At 32.7% G+C, this 24643-nt stretch overlaps 1 protein-coding gene across 14 annotated transcripts in view; it reads left to right on the top strand.

The window, feature by feature from the left end:
* The window catches only part of LOC143246519 (polycystin-1-like protein 1), a 352075-nt gene that overhangs the window by 256505 nt on the left and 70927 nt on the right, over positions 1–24643 (top strand). For all 14 annotated transcript variants that reach the window (XM_076493355.1, XM_076493361.1, XM_076493363.1 and 11 more), the window contains 11 exons: positions 1228–1473; positions 2009–2135; positions 2872–3081; positions 3454–3629; positions 4031–4252; positions 14098–14255; positions 15784–15921; positions 18514–18645; positions 19756–19857; positions 22366–22464; positions 23858–23971. In XM_076493355.1, the coding sequence (XP_076349470.1) occupies positions 1228–1473; positions 2009–2135; positions 2872–3081; positions 3454–3629; positions 4031–4252; positions 14098–14255; positions 15784–15921; positions 18514–18645; positions 19756–19857; positions 22366–22464; positions 23858–23971 (1724 nt within the window). The remainder of the gene's footprint in view (positions 1–1227; positions 1474–2008; positions 2136–2871; positions 3082–3453; positions 3630–4030; positions 4253–14097; positions 14256–15783; positions 15922–18513; positions 18646–19755; positions 19858–22365; positions 22465–23857; positions 23972–24643) is intronic.

Below are 24643 nucleotides of genomic sequence, written 5' to 3'. Positions count from 1 at the left end.
TGTGTATCTTTGTACTCAACAACAAACAACAAATTGGGGGGGGGACTTCCCTTACCAGATTTATAGAAAAACTGTAAGAAATCTGAATATATATATTTAGGTATTTCATAAAGATTATATGTGGATGATAGATTATAATAAACACAGGAAAATTGCCAAAACCAAAATAGAATAAAATATTGCTTAGCCATCAGTTTTTGACCTTCATTAAGTAAACACATTAAACAACTTCTGTTTAAATCAAATAGCAGCTGTTGGAACTTTCAAGATGATGTAATTTTCAACAATAAAAGTGAACTCTGTTTATTTTATTATATTCACACCAGGATATTTATCACAAACACATGTTAAATGATTTTTCATTTACATTCAATACTAAATTATTTTTCATTTTAGGGATTTGAGATTTGATATAAAGTATAATATTTCATGTTAGGAAGAAACATGCTTACACTTATCTATTGTTCATAAACATTAACATGGCAGTAGTATCATTCAGTTCTTAAGACATCTTTCTTAGTTTTTAATCCTTTGTAGTAGTGATTATTTTAATAGTAATAAATTTCAGCTGATGTGTATTTGTGTGTGATAAGTTTAGCCTTTTATATTAACAATTTGAGATGAACATGCAGTTTCTATTAAATTAGAATATTTAACTAAAAACGTTTTCTGTGGGTACAGTAGAAGTTGGCTTATCCTCTGCTCATCTATTTGTATTTACTGAGAAGGAATATTTAATTTCCAGAGAGAAGGAAATAGAGATAAAATATTTGGTATATATTTAATTTCATACACTAGATTGATCTTAGGAAATGTCGTACGTCATAAATTATTTTGTCATATGTCTGAAATTTTAATTATTTGTTACTGCTAGGTGACTGTTTTCCTCAGAATATGGCTTAATTTGGAAGGATGTATCAAATTAAAAGAGTAGAAAGTTTTGATGTAATTTGTTTTCTCTATGATGTTTGTAGATAAGGCATTTGTTTTACAGTCTGTAAAAAATAAAGAAATTAATTAGAAAATATATTGGTGCCTGTCCTCTAAACCTAATATAAACATCATGGCAGGTAGATATTTAAAAAAAGTGAAAAAGATGCTTAGATTTCATATGTTGTGTAAACTGTTTTACAATACCTTGGTTAATTCTGGATGTTTCATTATTTGGTTATTTTTTTACCTAAGAGAACAGAATACTAAGTTGTTTTTTTTTGTAACTTCTTTCAGCTATGCAGTAACAGTATTGGCTAAAAACCACATAAGCAATGCCTCATCATCAACTATAAAGATCCACGTGTTGAATAAAGTTCAGAACCTTAGAATAAAATCAAGTAATAAAATACGTTTTGGTCAGGAGATAGAATTTATGGCTTTATTTTGGTTTGGTTCTGATTTGACGTTTGAATGGTCATTTGGGGACGGAACTGCAACTGTCACGACACGTAGCACATCTGTAAACCACACGTATGCAAAGTAAGTTTGTTTTTATTTTCAAATAGTCTTTTCTTGCAACTTTTTGTTATAGTTTACTTTTATGTACAATGGTTTCCATGTGTACATCATGTAACCAGTATACATGTGAAAAAAGAAAAAAATATGTTTGTTATTTTTGATAATATTAAGTCAAAACTCTGGAAGTAATGTCTGTGATGCCTAAATTTTGCTACAAACACAGACACCTGCAGGTTTATTTATTATTATTTATACATTTCATTTCTAAGATTATTTTATTACTTTTGTTTAATTTATTTTGATAAATAATGTTTATATTGGCAAAATATCATTGGGTACAAGCAAACAGACATGCAAAGTAAAAACAGTAAAATTGTAAGATGGTTGTTTCACTTTATAGGATACAGTATTCAGTAAAATTAAAAGTTCTTATATTCTGTATTAATAGTTACTTTGTCATTAAGGCCATACATATTTACTTGTCTGTTGTGTTCTCACAGTGTATGAAAATATCTGTGTATCTCTGAAATACTATAGAATGCTTTTAACATAACAGTGTTGGTGAATACCAAGTGAAGTTGAAAGCATGGAACACTATCAGCCAAGGAAACACTTCAGAAAACATTTTCGTTCTGAAAGAAGAATGTGAAATTACACTTCGTCAAATTGTGGACCAGAGTCAGGTGAATAAAATATGAAATATTTCAACTGTTCCTTATAGAGAGAAATCAAAAATACACCTAACAGTACTAAATTGTCTTTTGAAGGCATTTAGTTTCTATCAGTAAATACCTAATATATTCTATTCTGACTTCCCAATTTATTTCTAACAAATTCTCATGGATTCTTGAATTATTAACTTTTTATACTGTTTTGTAACTGTCATGTATTTAGATGTTCAATTTCTTGTACCAACAAACATTATTGTATTTTATGAAATTCTTTTCATAGAAATTCAATGTATAATAAAATATATTCATATGTGTTGAATTATTGTATGGATTCAGTGTAGAGTAAAGTATAGTCATGTGTATTAAATTATTGTATGGATTCAGTGTAGAGTAAAGTATAGTCATGTGTATTAAATTATTGTATGGATTCAGTGTAGAGTAAAGTATAGTCATGTGTATTAAATTATTGTATGGATTCAGTGTAGAGTAAAGTATAGTCATGTGTATTAAATTATTATAGCATTCACCAAACATTTATTTTTTTTTAACCTAAGTTCAATTTTATATGCTAATATATAGAATTTTCTCTGTTATCTTGTTTCGTAATCTGCTGTATACCTTATTGTCATGAAAAATTCTGATATAACAATCTGATTAATTATGATACTGTAAAAAAGAAGAAAAAATATAGTTTGAAAGACTAGGTGTCCTAAAAAATGTTAGTAAAATGTGATAAAATTTTTCACAGTTTCTGTTGACAGAAGACATCATTGTGGAAATAGAAATTGATGTGTTTTGTGAAATCCACACTTCTATTTTGTACGATTGGTCCATACTTCAGATTACAGGAAACGGCAGTTTTCCATACGATATTAGTGAAACTCAGCGTCTTCATGAGAGAACTCTGTATCTTTTACCAGGGACTTTGCCAGTTGGAGAACATACTGTAACATTGAAAGTAAGTTTTCAATTTTTTTACACCTTTTGAGGGAAAGGGTATAACCAGAAATAATTAGCTGTGTCAAGCTGGGTCATAAGAATTATTTCTTCAGTTTCATGGTATATTGAATTACTCATTTGTTCTTAAGTCTGTCAGTCAGAAACATTGGAAGATTTGTCTTGAAGATAAATTGTTTTATTGATCTTATACAATATTCTAAGTTTAGAGAACCCATCAACTTATAAAGCTGTGGTACTTTATTTCTGTGTGCAGGATATAACTCTGAACCTGTTCTGAACAGAGCTAAAAAGATAATCCTAGTAAGATACTTTGTAACAATTCAAACTACCACAGTGTATTTATTAATAATTGTTTTTCATTCACCAACAGGTCTCAGTAAATGGTACAATACTTTATTCTAAAGCACAAACATCAGTCAGTATAATTAGTGGATCACCAGTCGTGCTGTTGAGAGGTGGAATATGGCGTCAAGTTAATAAACATAATGATATAGTGAATGTCAATAGTTCCATGAGTAATGTAGTGGAAGATAAAAAGGATATAAGGTATGCCAGTAATTTCTGTTCAATATATAGTTTTGTGATGTTACTTTTGTACAAGTTATAACATATAATTTTTTTTATCTCTTTAATAGAAGTATCTATAAATTATTGAACAAACAAGTGTCATTAACCTAAGTCTGAAGAAAATGATGTCAAATATAATTTTTATTAGACACTCCTGACTTTTAAATAATACTTTAAGAATGCATTGTCAGTTTTTACAGTGTTTCAGTTTTATAAACTTTCATAAAAGTTTTAAGACTGAATTTTTAATGTAGAAAAAAAAAACTTTATAAAGTTATAATTTGAAAATTTTGTCGTGAACATTCTTTAAATAAATCAAGTGTATTTCTTCTACAAATAGCTTTCTTTGTAGTAGTTGATTTTGTTTTCATATAATTTAGCTACAAATGGACTTGTACAGCCTTGAACTCTCAACAAACAGTGTGTTTTAAAGATGAGAAATCTGATTTTACAAGAACCAACAGTTCCAGTGTTTTGACATTTCCAACTTCAAGCTTACGATTTCGTGTAAATGATGTTTTCATTGAGCTGGATGTAAACACTGGACAGTATGAAAGCCAGTCTTCACAAGTTATTTCACTATCTGAAGATGCAAAATTAAGGTTGTATTTTTGTTAGTTAGGACCTCTGTTAATATTTCTGTTTATCTAATAACTTTCTTGTTAAACTGTCTTGGTGCAAAGTTATTTTTATGCTAAGAATAAAAATCCTTCTCTTTGTACTTCATTTGCGTAACCTTAGAAGAATCTCGTAAATGCAAATCACAAATTTTTTTATCTGTTATTTTCTTTATCCCAACATTAACAGAATCATTATACGGTGAAATTAAAAGTAAAAATGCTGAAGTAAAATAAATACTTTTTTTCTTGTAGAACGACTATACATATTTTAACATAGTTATATATTTTTATCCAAACAAATTCTTATAATTTTATGTCTGCTTATTTTTCATTTTGTTTCTTTATATTGTTGTCCTGTTTTGAGCCTTTCTCTGCATGAAAGTGATAAATCACAGTGTAATATTATTTCTGGTACAGCTTCGTGTAAACAAGAAATCTGAGTACTGGCACAAGTAAGCTTCAGTTAATTTGTTACTTTGAAAATTTTATCTACGTTTCTACCTGCCAAATAAATTCCTAGGGTTTACACTTTAGTTACTTTTGTTAATACATGCAGATATAATAAATAAACTTGCATACAAAAAAATCCAAGAATTTAGCACAAATCTCTGGACTTTGTCCTTTTGCTATCAAGGTTGTTGCACATTAATTTAATTTTTTTCACTAAGTTAGTTGTTTAGATAAAAGTATGTTTTTTAAACATTAACCATATTACAAGAATGGAATAAAATGTCCTGAAACTACTTTGATTTGACTCATTTTCCAACTTGGTTATAAATGGATAAATTAAAACTTTGTTAGCTGCTCAGAGCTAAACGATAATGATCGCACAACAAAACCTAAGGCCAACAGTCTGCTATACCTGCAAAAAAAAAATAACTGTAATAACACTTTTGTAGAGATAAAAATGCTAATTCTCTTGGATATAAACATGTCCAACATGTAAGACCACATGGTTTAAATAACTGCTTTGAATGGTGTGGTAAGATGGGATACTTCACTGGAGGCTTTGACAGATATATTGATACATCAGTAGTTGATATATCAGCAGACCAAGAAGTTAGTCTCAAATTTTATATTCTGTCTTGTCAGTTTCTGTAGTTTGTATTTCTAATTTGTGTACAGTCAGGAACTTTTAATAACAAAGAAAAGAATTCTGATATGGCAAGTTATCTCCTCTCACATTAATATCTATTCTCATTCAGTGGTGCCCTCTATATGCAAGTAAATTTTTTATAAATGCCACAAGCGTTTTATCTCCTCTCATTTGGCCCCCTCGGTGTGGATTCCTGTATGTAGGTTCTGTTCTATCTGGTTACTTTCTCTGGGATCTAAACATCCATCCACGTGTTTGCCGTGCGTGGCGACCCGTGAAAGGGAGGAGAGGATCCTGGTGGTTGAGGAGTCCAACCCTAACACACCACTTTGGCCTCGAATTCCTGTAGACGGGCGGCCTTTGGGTGGCCCCCTTGGGTCAATCGGCTGGTCCACTTGGGCTAGAGTCAACCAAGTACCAGCGTTGGAAGTTCTCAACGGGTGTTGTGGACATTGTGCCTGATGCTGGTGTTTGGGTATAGTACTCACGAAACCCTGGCGTTGCTGCATTGTCCTTGCATGACTTTGTAGTGCATCCCCTTGTAGGGCTCCATGGTGGGTGGGGTCAGTGGGTACCGAAACTTTTTCTTTTTCCTATGGATCCTCCAAAAAATTTAAATAAAATTGTAAAAAAATAGTCAATGGGTAAGCAACCACGTCTTGAATACTCAGAACAGCAATCTTCAACATCAGTAACACACGTACCTCATTTTATTATATTACATTCTCTTCGAAAACCTTTATGGCAAATGTCCCCTTTTTTATTCAAAAGGGACTAGAGGGACTTGCTGGCTCTCCAAAGTCAGTAAAGAAACTTCGATCTGGTGACATATTGGTTGAAACATCCACATCCCAACACAGTGAACTCCTCTTGAATTCAAAGGCAATTGGGAATATACCTATTGAGGTTACACCCCATGCTACCTTGAATTCTTCATGAGGAGTTATTGTTGAAAGGGATTTGAAGAACGTTCCCGAGTCAGAGATTCTCGCTGGTCTCTCCACTCAAGGAGTTTCTGCAGTGAGGCTCAACTCCACTCACAAAGATGGAGTTACACTGCCAACAAATACCCTCATTTTAACATTTACTTCACCACGTGCACCTGCCACTATCAAGGCAGGTTATCTCATTTGCAGGGTTCGCCATACATACCAAACCCTCTTCGACGTTTCCAATGTCAGAGATTCGGCCACTCAAAGACATCTTGTCGTGGTTCCCTGACATGTGCTCATTGTGGAGGCAAGGACCACGATGCCTATGACTGTGGCATGAACCCACATTGTGTAAACTGCAATGGTTCTCACCCCTCTTACTTTCATTCTTGCCCAAAATGGTTGGAGGAAAAAGAGGTACAGTGTTTGAAAACGACGCATAACATTAGTTATCCTGAGGCTCGGAAATTGCTGTCCACAACTCCATCTCGACATATGCTGCTGCACTTCATTCCACAACTACAGTGGGAGTGCAGACAGATCTCTCTGTGCCTCCAAGAGAATCGTTTTCAAAACAAATGAAAAGCCTTTTGACCTCCGTGGTTAAAAAGGTTGATGAATCGACTTCCACACCCATCTCTGTTCCTTCCAACAAACCTCAAGATCCACGTCCTTCAGTTTCAAATACAGGCATTTCTTCTGATACATCTTTTCTCCCACCACAAGAGACAAAACAATTATTCGTTCAAGTCCCCTCAGTCACTGGATTCCCCTTCCAATAACAAAAACCTGCCCACCTGACCCAGAGCAGGATCCATGGAGGTTGATAGACCTCCTCCAACTAAAGACAGTAAAGAAAAAAGACGTGGTCGTAAACCGAAGGGTTCTCCAGCCACTTCACCTACCCGTTCTTAAAAATGGCCACCTTGATACAATGGAACTGTCGAGGTTTACGTTCTAATCTGGATGATATCAAAACGCTGATTGCTTCCTACCATCCTGTTTGTCTTTCTTTACAAGAAACATTTCTCAAAACTACTGATACTGTCTCCATTCGGCAGTTTTCTCTGTACAGAAATGACAGGTTGTGTGATAGTCAAGTACATGGAGGGGTGGCACTGTTGGTTGATCAACACGTGCCCACCCTGTCTTTGTCACTTAACACACCCTTGGAGGCTGTAGCCATCCGTGTTTCCTTGGGTAATACCATCACTGTTTGTTCTCTGTACCTGTCCCCTGGAGAGACATATGATCAATCAGATCTTGATGCTCTCGTTGAACAGTTGCCATCTCCATTTCTAATCCTAGGGGATTTTACTGGACATCATCCCTCCTGGGGAAGTGCTATTATTGATGGGAGGGGCCAATCTGTAGAGCGGATGCTCTCTGATCACAATCTTTCTCTTTTTAATACTGGTTCTTCCACTTACTTTCATGCACCTAGTCAGTCCTTTATCGCTATTGATCTCTCAGTTTGCTCCCCTTCATTATTCTCCCATTTTTCATGGAGGGTTGACAGTAATCCACTAGGCAGTGATCATTTTCCGATCCTTTTGAGAGAGACTGGCGTGGTCGATGCCACCCTACCCGCGTGCCCGGTGGAAGCTGGATCAGGCAGACTGGTCCACTTTCACTGCTCTCGCAGAACTTGATCCTGTCATCGTAAATCAGCCATCAATAGACGACTGTGTAGCAGCGGTAACTGAATGTATTACACATGCAGCTGCTCAGTGTATTTCTAAAACCTCTACACGTTTTCCACGATATCCTCGTCCGTGGTGGAATCCTGCTTGCCACTTAGCACGGAAGGCTCAAAAGCGAGCCTGAGATAGTTTTCGTAGATATCCCACAGTTTCAAACCGGGTTGCTTTTCAACGGGCCCGTGCACATGCTAGGTGGGTAAGACGTCAAAGCCAGTAGGAATCTTGGATTAAGTTCACAACCAGCATATCTTCTACCACCAGTTCCAAGATCATATGGGACAGGATTCGAAAGGTTAATGGGCACTACAATTCTGTCCCCCTCTCGATCTTACTCTCTGATGGTCAGGAGGTGACTGATGTTTGGAACATCACTAACACTCTAGGTGAAAGCTTTTGCCAGGTATCTAGCACTTTTGCTTGTTCCTCCACCTTCCTGGCTATCAAGACTCGGGCAGAGAGATCACCTCTTTCCTTTCAAACTGACTGTTTCTTTGACTATAATTGTCCCTTTACCCTGGTGGAACTAAAAATGGCCCTTCATCGGTCTGCCAGTACGTCTGTTGGACCTGATGATATTCATTACGACATGCTGCACCATCTATCTCCTGCTTCTCTTGATGTCCTTCTGATTGTTTTCAACCGGATCTGGCAGAAGAATGTTTTTCCTGATGCCTGGTGCCAGGCTATTATTTTACGTTTCTCTAAGCCAGGGAAAGATCCCAAGATTCCTTCAAACTACCGTCCAATTGCTTTGACGAGCTGTCTCTGTAAGACATTAGAAAGGATGGTTAATGCTCGTCTTGTTTGGTTCCTTGAATCAAACAACCTCCTCTTGCCCACCCAGTGTGGGTTCCGTCAACAGCACTCCACCACAGACCACCTAATTCGTCTTGAAACATCTATCAGAGAAGCCTTTCTCAACTGCCAACATCTTGTATCAATATTCTTTGACATAGAGAAGGCTTACGATACAACATGGAGGTATGGCGTTTTGCGAGACCTCCATACATATGGGTTACGTGGCCATCTACCCATGTTTATTAAAAAAATTTTAATGGACAGGAGATTCCAAGTTCGTGTGGGTTAGACACTTTCCCGTTCTTTTGTACAGGAACTTGGAGTCCCTCAAGGCTGTGTATTGAGTGTTACACTCTTCAGTATAAAGATAAATGCCATCACTGAACAACTCCCTCTCACTGTTGCGAACAAGCTGTATGTCGACGACTTTCACATCTCATGTCAGTCATCAAACATGAGATATATTGAGCGGCAACTACAAACCCCCCTCAATTGTGTACGGAAGTGGACTCTGGCGAACGGCTTTAATTTCTCTCTGCAAAACTGTATGCATGCACTTTTGCCGTCAACGGGGTATTCACCTTGATCCTGAACTTCATATCGGTGAAGTTTTGCTGCCAGTGGTCCCGGAGACCAAGTTCTTGGGGCTTATCTTTGATCGTAAACTGACCTTTATACCACATTTAAAGCAGCTTGGTCAAATGCACAAGAGCACTGAACATCCTCCGTGTTCTCTCTTCTACCAGTTGGGGGGCAGATCGCTGTTCAATGTTAAAGGTATATCGTGCTCTTATTAGATGGAAACTCTATTATGGATCAATGGTCTATGGCTCTGCCAGACCCTCGGCCTTAAAGATGCTGGTCCCCATTCATCACCAAGGACTTCGACTCTGCACTGGGGCTTTCGGTACCTCTCCAGTTCAAAGTATGTACATTGAATCTCATGAACCTTCTCTACACCTTTGCCGTTTGCAACTATCTTTACAATATACTTCGAAACTTCATTCCTTACCAAAGCATCCCACCTGGAAATGTGTTTTCCTTCCTCGGTGGGCAGTACTTTTTCAGAACAGACTATCTTTCATTGCTCCGTTTGGCCTTCGCATCTGGGCGCAATTGGATGAATTGGGTCTGTCCTTGGATAACATTGCAGATTCCACAGGTCGGCCCATCCCACCATGGCTTATTACAGCCCCCAAATGTGACCTTTCTTTCAGTCACCTAAAAAAGGCAGATACTCCAGATTGGAAGTACCGTCTTTTATTCAATGAATATCTTTCAAACAATCATTCAGTTCCCATTTATACAGATGGTTCCAAATCAGGTAATTCAGTGGGCTCTGCTATGGTTTGCTATGGGTCAGTAGTTGTGCACAGAATCCCTTCTACAGCTTCTGTGTTCACTGCTGAACTGTATGCCATATCTCTTGCCCTGGATCATATTGCAGCTGAGCAGTACTCCAACTGCACTATTTATACTGATTCGCCTAGTTCTATACTTGCCTTGGAATCGCTACACGTTAGCTCACATCCTATTCTCACTGATATTCGAAACCGACTGGCCCATTTCTCATTAGCAGCTACTTCAATCCAGTTTTCTGGATACCAGGCCATGTTGGTATTCGCGGGAACGAGCTTGCAGACATGGCAGCTAAATATGTCTGCTTCAGCACCATCACTCCTATGCCTATTCCGTACATGGACTATGGTGTTGTCTTCGAGGCTCGGCTCCGTGCCAGCTGGCAGTCCACTTGGAGTGAGCAATGTGACAACAAACTTTTTCAAATCAAACCCAAAATTGGATTTTGGCCATCTTGCTTCCGTAAAGTTCGGAAGGAGGAAGTTTTTCTCACTAGGCTATGCATTGGTCACAGTTTTTTAACTCATCATTTTCTTTTATCTGGAACTGATGCACCAATGTGTAGTTTGTGTAACACTCAAATCACTATCAGCCACGTTTTACTTTCTTGCCATTGTTACAATTCTCAATGATGGCAATATTTTAAACATATTTTTTCCCAGGGTCAGTCTGTAACATTGAACAGAGTTATTGGTGATGGTGACTCTGTCCACCTTGATAATGTTTTTAATTCTTTAATGGCCATTAATCTTTTTAATCTCATTTAAGTGTTGCATATTTATTCATTACACCTTTTTAATTGTGGTTCCTTTTTTACAGTTTTAATCTCTCTCATTTAATTTGACATTGGACAATGGTCAGAACATTAAATAACTCGACACCAGGACTGGAAAGACCAACTTCAGGTGACTAACGCTACTGTTTGAACTATCCGTTTGAACTGCTCGTTAGTCGTCCTGGCGAGTTGTTATTATACTTTTGCTGCATATCATTTCACACTTTTACTACTTTACTTTTAGTACTGGCCATATTGACTCATAACCTGGAACCAGGACTGGAAAGACCAACTTCAGGTGACTGACGGTGGTTTTTATACTTACCTGTTAGTCTTCCTGGCGGGTTACGATCATTACCATTCTGCTACAGGTAGTTCTTTACAACTTTGTTGACTGGATGTCAACATTGGTTTTTATGCCATTTTCTGTTTTAATTGCCGTTTTGCTTTTATCTTCAATTACTTTTACAAATTTTACTCCATTTACTTGAGTTTTATCTTTTTACTGGACATTTGGCTACTCATTATTATGATTTTGCGGAGTGTCTTTTAAAACTTTTATTCTTTTACATTTTGATAATAGCTGCTATGACACATAACCCGGAACCAGGACTGGAAAGGCCAACTTCAGGTGATTGACGGTGGTTCTTGAACTTACCTGTTAGTCTTCCTGGTGGGTTGTGATCATTAACATTTTGCTAGAGTAAATATTTTACAACTTTGAAGACTGGATGTCACCATTGGTTTTTACACCATTTTCTGTTTTAATTGCTGTTTTGTTTTTACCTTCATTTACTTTTACAAATTTTACTCCATTTACTTGACTTTATCTTTTCACTGGACATTTGGCTACTCATTGTTACAATTTTGCTATGTATCTTTTAAAACTTCTATTCTTTTACATTTTGATACTGGTTGCTATGACACATACCCCGGGACCAGGACTGGAAAGACCACCTTCAGGTGACTGACGGTGGTACTTGAACTTACCTGTTAGTCTTCCTGGCAGGTTATGATCATTACCTTTTTGCTAGAGTAAATACCTTACAAATTCTTATACTCTGCCTTCTATCTTAACATTGTAGACTAGGTGTCAACATTAGTTTTATACTTTTTGTTTTACCTTCATTTCCATTTATGTCTATTACTACATTTATTTTTTTATTTATTTTTTTTTATTTTACATTTTTACCAAATGTCTGGCGCAGATAGCCTCACTGCTTTGTGCCATAAAACACTAAATCAATCAATCAATCAACCTCTGATTTGGAACTCTCTGATTCTAATGCATCTCTCATGCAAATCATTATGTGACAACCCTCTACTAATAAAAGTGCAGCATACTCTCTTGACACCTGTGACTCCCTCTGTTCAATTCTACTGAATTGTCACTTTGAGTTTAGCTGTACTTGTGTTTTAGCATTTACTTTGTTCTCTCTTCAAGTGTTTTATTTACATATTTTTTCACATCTTTGTCATGTTTCTCAAAAAGTTTGCTCTTTATGATACAGTAGTGATATTTGTAAACTGTTGAGCTATTCTGATGTGGAATTATTTTGTATTTTTACCCAGTTTTGGAACTTGTTACGTCATTATAAATAAAAAAATTATTGCTTCTGCCAACACAGTTGAGTTTCGTTATTAATTTTCCATTATTTCTTCAGAGGTTATGTTCTATTAGGGCATTTACACAGGCTTCTGGTCATGCTACTCATGGGAAAGTTTTTCAGCTTTAATTTGTTGACAGATTGATTGTTCTGTAAACTCTTTCTTTAGGCCTCACCTCATGTTTGAGGAACCACATGCAATACAATTCTCTGACTTTTGAAAGATAAGACACTACACTGATGTGGTTTTATTTACTTTTATTGTTAATATTGCTGTTATTATTTACATTCCATAACATACGTTTAATTAGATTAGTTAATACTCATAGTCTGGTTTAGGTTAGCCATTAGTTGTAGTCATATTTTTCTTCTATATCATTCACTTAGGCATATTATGGTCTTTGTTATTCTAGGATTACCTTTAATTCATCTTATTGTTATATTAATCATTAATTTCACAAATTTTTTTTCTTTCCTGTTCATTTGGTTTGTGTGAAACTTTTGAGCCAGTGTCCACACAAATTTTTTCCAGTATTGCATATTCTGAATCTTCAAAAATGTTTTTCTTTCAAGGCTTAGTGATACTCTTTGTTACATATTGTTCAGTTAGGCTTCGTAAGTGTTTATTTTAGGTTTATTGGTAGTTCTACATTAAACAATAATTAGGTTTAATATCTTGGTTTATTAGACTTGATAAGGGTCTGTTATATTTGGTTTGCCCATGGTTCTTTTAAAGCCTTATCAGTAGTTAGGTTATTTATCTTTTTTTTGACACAAAACATCACATGCATATGATTTTATCTGCACAGTTTATTAATATTTCCACAGTATTGATATATCATTTTCATCCTTCTTTATAGTTTATACTTCTTACTGTTATATTAGATATTTGTTCTGCCCCTAATAAAGATTTAATTCAAGTATCACTTTATTTTGCATTGCATTTTGCTGACCATTTATAATATACTTAAAAATCTTTAATTTGCATGCTTATTTAATCTTTTAAATAAAAACTATTCCTTTCATATGCACACAATTATCATGTATTTATGTATATGCTTATGAAATAATAAAGTATAAGTATTTTGGGGTTTTTAGGTTTGGCTGTGAATTCATGTTCAGTTCTAAAAAAAGAAATCAAACTCTTTCATAATTATTGTGTACCACTTATTGGTAACAGCTTGATAACACTGTAGCATCAGTACTCTATAATCTATTTATTATTGACCAACCTTATTCAGAGGAATGGCTCTGTCAAGGATGTTTTTCTTTGCTAAAGTTTAAAATAAGATACCATTTAATGGAAAACTGATAAAATAATGTTTGTGTCCAAAAATAAAACTGCTGAGCAAATCATTTTATATGTATAATTCTTAATCTGCTATAACGAGCATAAGAAATGCTAGACTTTGACTCCTCTGAAGCAAAGCTCTAAATATGGATTTTAGAACAACTATAGATTTCAGTAAAAAAATATCTCAGTTATTATGTCAGTGACTGATGTATATTTATTTTATGATTGTTCTAATATTTGGTTTTGCTTTTTTTTACTCTCAGTGTTGGTGTTATATGTAACCAGTGTCAGAAAAAAGAAGTTTCAGTAGATGAGAAAATTGTGTTCCAGGCCTTTTGTTTTGATTGTGACAATGAAGATTTAGAATATGAATGGAATGTATTACTAGTTAAAGATGGAAAACATAAGCTAGTGTATATTGGTAAGTATGTGTATCCTTTGCATTGGTGAACTAAACTTTTATTCTACTGATTTTGAAACTAAAGTATAATCATTTATCTTGACATTAACTTTCAAACATTGTACGTTAAATAATCGTGGACCTTCTTCAGATATACTTCTAGTCTTTTATATATTCTTTATGTCTCAAGACTCATCACAGTTCTATCCTGAACTTATAATACTCATCTGCTTTTTCATATTTAGGCCTACTTCCAAAAAAATCTTTTGCTTTCTGTCAAAGTCCACACAGGCAGTTTCAATTGCTTTAAAACACCATTTTACAAGACAAATTATTCTCCTAAAATGTCAGAAAACTGTTAATTCCACTTTAACATATCAGTTGTCAGGCTATTCATTCCTACAGTGGTTTACTTTATGTTGTTTAACTTTTCTCTAACTATAACTTTTCACTCAGCTTTACTTTTGGCTTTCTTCCTGTTCTCATTTCTCTTATCTGGTTGCTGTTATTTATATCTCTATTGAAACATTCTAGAAATCTTCCTAACCTCAACTTCAACTTACAAACATTACTTCCAATAATTGTCTGCTTTTAAATTTCTTATTTTGTCCTCTATATCTGACATTATTCTATACATTGGATCTACATCTTAAAACTACTGTTCTGCATTTTGAATGAAATAACTTTAGCCACTTTAGGTGCAAGATTTTCGACTTTTGGTTCAGGTAATTAAAAATTATTTAAAGGCAGCAGCATTTGAAATAAAATACCAGAAAATGTATAAACAGTCAAATGCAAAAACATGAACATATATAATAATATGACACTTTAATTATTTTTATAAGAAAAAACAAATGTTTTTGATAGAGTGTATTGACGTACTGTCTGTCAATTTCCATTCACTTTGTACAATGCTGACTAGATGTGACATGACAGTTAATGTAGCTTAGATTCAGGTTTTTCAGGAACCATTTCCCAACATGTCCATTAGAATTTAGCATAATAAGAAAAAATGTCAGGGTGTACTTTGGTTATAATAATTGCATGGCATAAAGGCAAGAGTCTGTAGCAGACAGACATTGTTGGAGCTAACAAAGCCAGCATTTAACGTGAAAGGTGTCACTAGAAACCAGTGTGGGCTAAACAAAAATTAAATAAATAAAGTAATCTTGATATGTAGGAAGTCAGTCATGCTTAATAAATTATTTGCAAAATCGAAATATGGCTTTCATTGCTTTATTTGATGTATGATTTTTAATTTGGCCATATTTATCATTTTCGTACTTAGCCTCTAAATATACTGCTTTAGTTATAACTTTAAAGATAATACATTTCTTTAGTTTTCATTATTTAATAATATGTACTTTCAGGAAAACAAAAATATATTCTCTAATAATATTTATGTAACAACACATTAACTTTTTGTTTTGGCTAAGCCACATTTGAAATTATTAATTCAGTAATGACTTGTGTGCTTTCTTGGATAAGTCAAAACCTCAATCTAACTAAAATACCTTTGTATATATAAAAAACATCACTTTTTTCACAGGTGAATATCACTGCAGTCTAGCAAATGGATCAGCTGTTTATATGTTGGCTGATAATTCATCAACAGCTCCGTCAGTCAGTAACATCCCTTCTAGCAGACCTCCCAATCTTATTCAGGAAATATCTGGAATCAGTAGAGGTGTGGTCATCTTTCAGGAAAAAATAACATCAACTAGTTTCAAGAAAATGTATTTTATGATGATAGTAGAAAACATAATTAACTGATAATCATGCATTTTCATCTTCAAGGCATATACAAAATACACTGTTTTCAATTTTTGGATGTCATACAGATTTTACTTTTAACACACTTCTTGCTGAAAGGCTTCTTGTTTTAATCACAATGGTATCTTAATTTTAATGAATGTGCAATATCAAATTAAACAGTCTGAAGAAGTAATAAACATTTAATAACATGACAACTGTTAATAACCAAAGATAGAACATTAATTCAGGGTGGTCAAAAAGTATATATTCTATTTTTAAATTTAATAATTAAATAAATACAACCATACAGTTTCCTACATCGTGCAGGGCCAACTAAAGCAGATTTTATTGACATTTGATTAGACATCTACATGTGCATCATTAGTGGTTCTCAGCATGTCTTGTCAGTATTCATTTTCTGTCTATATTTGCTGAAATATGCCCACAGTTACAGTGGATATAGCATCCATTATCCTGGTTTTTAGCTTCATGATGTTTGCTTTAAATATAATACATACAAAAAGAGAAAAACAACAACTAGTATTTACATATTAGTTTTTACACTCAATATATTGATGAATCTTTGCCTATAGTTAGTAGTGTGTAACATTTTTTTCAAATTGAAATATGCAGTGTAGAATATAAAGTATTGTCACAACAAAAAAATAGAATGTCTTGGAATTTCAGCAATTTATCTGGCATCCTGTCTTAAGCTATAACTAGGTTTTGGTTGAACAGTCCTAGCATTGTAAAAATTCAGTAAATTAAAATCATCTCTTTCTGGTGATTATAAATAAACTAACAGTGAATGTCAGAGAGAATTAATGACATTCTTTCAAAGACAGGGTGTGGTAGGAGGAGCTTGGCATGTGGGTATCACCTCATTGGTTATGTCTTATAAAACAAGAAGCTGATAGGCTAGAAATTTATATTGCAGCTTAGAATATTTATGGTATAAATGTGTAATTTATGGTTGGCTTAGGAGATTAATATGGGTAAAATAAGTAAGTTAGAGTGAAGAAGTGTCATGATATATGAAAGTGAAGACTAAGAATTTATTGAATATTTTATTTTGAAAATAAAACATTAAACTTTACATAATATTAAAATCTGAATAATAAACTACATTTTGATGTATCGTTTATTGATATACAGTGACAAGAAAGTTAAATGAATTTTGACTGTAACTCTGTAAAAGGGTGTATTGTGCACTTTGATCCCTATCCACCCACCCACACCTAAACACAAGGTTAATAAAACATAGTTTGGCTGCTTTTATCAACTAGTAAGAAGATGAAACTTGGATCTTGTTTTAAAGACTTGATAGTTGCCCTCTGCTATAACATTTTGTTCTTGAGTCTTGAAGTAGTACTGAAAGAGAGTCCCAGTTCTTCAGCTTTAGTCAAATGAAGCAATTAAACCAAGTGTAGGTGTTTGATTATTTGTTTAAACAAAGTTATGTTCTCAGTGCAAGGGCATATTCATCAGTTTTCCTGAACTGCAAGCAAGAAAGATTAGATATATGTTGTTATTGTAGAATCACATTGCCACCATATAGCCAAGTTTGTGATTCTATTCCTCTCTTATTCTTTTAAAAGGAATTCATAACAAGGTTACCAACATGGAATTCTTGTTCAGTTTAAACTAACTGTATATGTGTAAAAAAAAAGAAAAGAAAATGAAGCTTGAGATAATTTGTGTAGAATATTATATATTGGCAACAGCTAGTAAAATTACAAAAGAACTTCACCCAGTATTACATGGGAGTCAAAGTCCGATATTTTGAAACAGAATGTTTTTTTCATTTATTTAATGACAACTGATGTTCTAAAATTAGTGTGTTAATCACATTTTTCAGAATGTTAAAATAAGACCACCTACGAGGACTTATGGGCATATGTTTTTGTACGATTTCTGTGATTAAAGTTAGATATTGTAGTTTCCTCTTCTGTTTAATCTATACTAATAACATGATATAACTTTATTTTTCCGTAAAATATCTCTACAAAATTAATTTGTATTGACTACTTCCATCTTTAAACCTTCAGCATTGTATAGAGTTTTCTACCCTGGCCATGTTGGTATGAACATAACTTTGTTTTATTTCTATTAGAACAATGCCGAACACACACTTACACACACACACTTACACACACAGAATCTAATAACACATGAATGGGAAATAATGGCCTAACGTTTTTGTTAGCAGTTATAAGTAGTACATCAAAAATAAATTTTGTAGATATCCAGTAGTTTAATCAGTTTTAGTTCAAATGCATAAAAACCTTTTTCTTCTTTTCAGTCCTAATTAAATTGTATTAATAACTATTTTGGTAATAAATTGTTATTAAAATGTTTGATTTATTTCCAGTCAATATTATCTGCAGACTGATAGTAAAGCTGATAATTAACTAGCCACTAATGTTACAAATTATTAAAGAAAATCTAATCCAGACATATTCATGTTTTATACAAACTGTCTTTATTGTATAGAATAAAAGCAATATGTATTTTATTAATTTAGGTGGAATTACCCAGGAGACTTTAAAACTGTCTGAGCATTTACCATTAGAGGATATAAAACGAGACAGATTACTTCCCAGACAACCTATTGAGAGAGATAATTTTGATCGAAACTTTGACCATGGTCCCGAGAGTAAGTATTTAAATAATATTGATTAAGTTGGTAATAAAATGTAAAATGAATATATGCGTATAATATTACTTTGATTTATTTTATGGAATTAGGAATTTCTGAATACTGTAACACTGTTTCTATTTTTAGGTTGTTTTGTTTCATTGTGTATAGTACAAATAAACTCACTTTAGTGACACAGCATGCACATTTCTGCATTGTTGAGTTTAACCAAAAACTCAGTTTTGATGTTATAAATAACAAGAAAAACTTAAATTGCTTAAGGTAACTGTAGTACTAAATTTGATTTTTTTATTATATGAATTGTGGCATACCTATATTATTTCACTGTTAAAAATGTTACAAGCCTTTTTTTTAATTTTTTGACCTCATCATAAGAGATGTAGTTATTCAGTTTTTAAGTTGGTTTTTCATTAATGTAACACAAGATTTAGTTTCATAATTATTTTCATGTGTGAGATAAGCTCACTTTATCCATAAAATTTAATGTTACAGTAGTTTTATATTGCAAAAGATTTTGTCTTATAATGAATAGAATATCTGTATATTTTTAACATGTTAAATACTTTTTATTAATTTACTTTTTTACTTGTATTATTTTGTAACTTGGAATCTGTATCTGTTTTAGTAACTATTTTGAGTGAGTGGATAAAAAAAACTACTTTATTATTATTAAATTTTCTGGACTCATATTTTTGTTTGTAAGAGATGAGTTACCATAAAAACTGAAAAGGCTCACTATTCACCATCCCACATTTGTATTATTGAAGTATATTAGAGTCATGTGTACCACTAAAAATTTTTGAATCAACATCTTTTGTGATCTTTCATTTGTAAAAAATATTTAAGCCTAAATAATATTACTTATTCACTAACATGTCCACCACATAGCCTGTTGTTTTTATGAAACTGTCTGAATTGTCTCTGTTAAAGTATCAGAGTTCAAATATTCTTAATGGCACCTTATTTCAATTACTTTATGAAACATGATCCTTGTTTCCCTCGATTTCCATTATCTAATAAAACATCTTCCTAACCTTTTATGAAGGTGAAAATGTTACTCTGTGTAATTAATGTGTAATATGTAATTTTAACTCTGTTCAAATGCAGGCTCAGTTCATGAAGAGAACTACCACACTTCAACACTGCTTATTGATGAAATTAATGAAGATGACTTTGAAGATCAGAGAAATGGACGTGACCAAAGTTTGGGTAAGTAATGTACGTGATTTGTTTTAGCTTTTAAAGGTATTGGTAATGTCAGACCATTTGAATTCCAAGGTTTCATACCACATATAAGAGAAAAAGACTGATTAAAGATAAAGTAAAACTGGATGAGAAAATGATGTTTGTCCACTTTATGGTAAGTGATATTTTGGGAGTCATTGGTACTGAGGTTAAATATAGCGAATTAATTTTTTTTTTCTCATCAGACATAATTAAAATTTCACTATTGTGATACTTATTGAATAATATGTCTGCCACATAGCTTGTTACCCGTCAGTGCTAAATCAGAATGTCCTAACTGTAAGTGTTTCAAAGCTTCACCTCAATAAGATTACTGTTATTTGTGAACGTGTGAGAATGGTCACAAATTATATGTGTAACAGTGATAACTGTAAGATGTATATATTATTTACTTAACATATATCTTGTGACAGAAAATGTTTTCAAAGGGGTCTCTAAGAAGCTAAATCAGTGGAGATTAGAACAAACCATAAGAAAGATTTTAATGAACGAATCAAATCATCATGACCTCATTGTAGTGGCTTCCATGTTTTGGGCATAACTGTATCTTGTAGTATGGAATGTGGTATACAAATACCAGGTACTCTAAAGCAATCTTTACTCTGAGAAGAATAGTATCTGTCATTGATTCATTTAACATCTGGGTAACTTTGCAAAAAGCATTTTCAATTCTATGTTTTGTAGCTAGTATTATAAAGTAGCTTACTTCTGTGCTGCTTTTTAGTGCCAGTAAGAGAACCCACACTAAATCATTCATTTTTATCACATCAACAAAATTATGAAAATAGATGAATGACAATGTTTACTGAAAACTTTTATGATACAATTAAACCTGTTACATAGACATTATTGTTCATCCTCTGACTTAAAAACCTTTTTTTTTGTAAGTAACAAGATAACCAGTTTATAATCCTCATTTCTACTATTTTGTTTCTTTTTATGGTAAGACAAGTTTTGTTAAGTGCCACTGTTAACTAAAACATTACTTAAATGTTTTTGTATCAAGACATTCAAAAAAAGACATAGAAAGCTGTGGTTCCAGTGACATGTCTCTCAAAACATGTAGTCAGTTGGTGTATTTTTTAAAGATTACATGTTACACTTAATTTTAAAGTGTTAAACAAGAATAATTATTAAATAAAGCTAATCAAAAAATGTAACTGACAGTAAATTTGAATATTTTAAGGGAGTAAGTTTAGTTGTCACAATTTCAAAAATGAAACTAAAACTTGAACCTAAATTAATCACAATGTATGAACAAACCTCAAGCAAATAAATTAACTTGTTCACTTTTAATTTACAAAAACACGTTACTCAATAAAAACAATAATCTTACAGCTAACGTCATGATGGAAAAATATTTAATATGTTTTACTTATATATATATATATATATATTGTATATGCATAAATTATAAAATATTTATTGCAATCATAAATAAGTAAAGGAATATTACATTTTACATTCTACGATACTTACACATGTGAAAGTTGTTTTTTTTTTACCATAGTAATGAATATAAATCAACTTGCTTGTATGACCTGAAATTAAAATAATTGTAATGCTTTTAGAGTATATAGATGTGTTTGTCTTAATTTATATATTGTTCATATTGTAATGGAAAACTTTGCCATGATTATAAATAAATTTAGTTAAAACCTGATTAGATACTACAACAAATAAGTGTATTTGTAACCCAAAATAAAACCTCTATAAACTTGCTTTAAAATTTGTATGGATTGTTTACAGCTTATTTAAGTTTTAAAAGAATACCTACACTGAGTTGTGTCACTGTTTAGTGGAACTTTACACACAAATGTGTATCTGTAGTATTTGCAGTAAAGTGAATAAACATATATTTTCATTTTGTTATTACCAGTAAGGTATTATAATCTAGCTTATCACATGTAACACCTCAAGAATTGTCCATTCTTCGATTAAAATAAGCTGATGAAGCATTGGACTTGTTAACATTAGTTTTTGTATAAAATTGATGAAACAAAAATATTTAGATATCAAAGTACATCAGTTACTTTGTCAAATTCTCCCTGCCCCTATTACTGTCTAAATATTAAAATATTATGATAAATACAACAACAATGAAACCTGTGTGTTATGAAAATTAATGATTGCTTATGCATAATATATTTGGCACATACCAGTACTGAATGGAAAGTATAATTAACATAACTAAAATGATAAATCATAATTAATTATGCTCAGTGAAATGTGTAAAAATCTTCGTGATTAGAAAAATATATCACAAATATTTTATTGTATAAATACCTTAGAAACTATGTATGAAAACATAAAACTATAATGAAAAGAATCCTTTTTTGTATTGATAATTTATTAGTCAAATTATGAATATTAGGTACTTATATATTCAGTGAGTCTTGAATCAGTGATAAAACTTAATATTCTTTGAGCTTTATTTATTAAATATACACATTTTACACAAACAAAATGTAGGTTTTCGAGAAATGCCTGTTGTTGGGTTTTCGTCGAATGTTCGTAATCCACATCCATTTTTACTTCAAGAAGGGCAACCAGGAGAATTCCGACATCAAAGTATGTGTTAAGCACTTGTTAAAGTCTTGCTTGAAGTTATGATATCTATTACTCTGCTTTTATTTGGTTTTAGTTTAAAGGGGATGCTACACTATTGTATTGTTTCATTGTTTTTTGTTATAAAAGGTTATGATCATATTGAGATTATGCATTAATATTTCTTTTTTTAGTTTTGTGAACTTGTTTATTGTGGTTGAAATATATAGATACTGACTAATATCAGATTTTTACAAGTTGGGGTATAAATGTTGTTCTCTAATCCAATTCATTTTTTGTTGGTACTGAAGTTAGATGGCAAGTCAGTCTTTGTCTCATAAACATAATACAACATTCCAGTCAACTGTGATACTGGCATGTGAACACTCAGACGTTTTTCTCAGCTAAAATCTGTACTTAGTGTCTGTGTATACAATGCTTAAGCCTATCATTGTTCATAAAACTGTAGGCCCGACATGGCCAGGTGGTTAAGGCTCTTGACTCATAATCTGAGGATTGTGGGTTTGAATCCCCATCACACTAAACATGCTTGCCCTTTCAGTTATGGGGGCAATATAATGTGATGGTCAATCCCACTATTAATTGGTAAAATAGATGCTTAAGAGCTAGTGGTGGGTGGTGATGACTAGTTGTCTTCCCTCTAGTCTTACACTGCTAAATTAGGGATGACTAGGGCATATAGCCCTCATATAGCTTTGCACAAAATTCAAAATCCAGTCCAAATCATAAGACTGTAGTATAGGAAAAGATTTGCCAAACATTTTAAGTGAAGTCCCTTTAGATATCTTGTTAAGGACCCACCATCTAATGGTGTGATAGACATTTTGAATAACCACTATGAGATATATTATTTTTAATTTTAGTTTGTTTTTGAAAATAAATTCAAACATAAACATCATTGTGAGTCATATTGTAATAAATAAAATTCTCACTGAAAATTCTGCTTCATCCACTATTAAGGTTGTTTTGAAGATAATATTTTTACATGTGTTGAGGCCCCCTAAGACTGTGTCACAGACTTTACCTTGGGAACCACTGCTTTAATACTTTGTGTTTTAATGTACCTCATAAAATACTGTGTGATTATAAATATGTTTAGAACTGGATGAATGTTAAAGCTATAGATTTTTAAATGAAAAGGAGTAAAGATTAGTATCATTTGATTGTTTTAACACCACAGTTTTGAAATTGTATTATTTTTGTTTATTTGTTCACCATGTATGGAAACAAAACTATTGTAAACAAATAATAATTTGCTTGTATTATTATTAATTAAACATGTATCATGTATGTTAAATACTTGTATTTTAAAGGAGTTTTAAAATAGTATTGAAAATTTAATTTATTTTTAGGTTCTATGTATTAAACAAACAGATTTTTTGCAAACAAATTGTAGGATCCCGACAAAGGCCTAATGTTGGGTTTTCAGCAAATATTCATAAGACTCGTCTTCATTTACTTCGAGAAGGGCTTCCGGGTGAAGAAGAAAGTACATATGCTAGACATCAAGGTATGTTATACACATCTGATGATGATTCCTGATCTTGAAATATTAAATGTGTTTTAGCTTAATTGAGAGTGTTAACTTATTGTATTCATTACCTTGTTTTATATTGTTTATGATAGGATTATGTAATTTATAAGGTTTCTTGCTAGTAACTTAGGAACAGATTTCTGTCTTTTGGTTTACTTTGAATGAAAGGTAGCAATGCTGGCTAATGATTTTGATTAGCTGGAAGATAAACATAAAACTATAATTTAATATCAAGGTTAAATTGTGAGTTAATGTCTGTGTCATCAACAGTATTATGCTTAGTAAACTAAGGTGCTGACAGTTAACTACTCAGGCATGATTTTATCAGATAAAATCTGAACTGTATTGTCTTGATAAATTTGGTGCTCTGAGCTATCATTTTGGCAACACTTTACTGTAAGGAATTATATGTTAATGTATGCAGTATAGTACTGAATTGAAGGCACTGTAAGTATGTGCAGAACTGGATGTATAATAATTTTTATGCTCAGTAACAACAACAAAAAAAGAATTAGTGGTTAGGAGAGATTAAGTGGTATATTTTTTAATGTGTTTTGTTACTTGAATCCTGTAAGTTAGTCATTGTGTGTTGAAGAGAACTAGAGTAATTTTTTTTTCAGGGGGTTTATTAAATAAATGTATACCGTG

This window comes from Tachypleus tridentatus, chromosome 3 (genome assembly GCF_004210375.1).
Source record: "Tachypleus tridentatus isolate NWPU-2018 chromosome 3, ASM421037v1, whole genome shotgun sequence".
NCBI classification, from domain to species: domain Eukaryota; kingdom Metazoa; phylum Arthropoda; class Merostomata; order Xiphosura; family Limulidae; genus Tachypleus; species Tachypleus tridentatus.
Note: the sequence above shows the minus strand (reverse complement) of the source record. Positions and strands in the feature narration are given on the sequence as shown.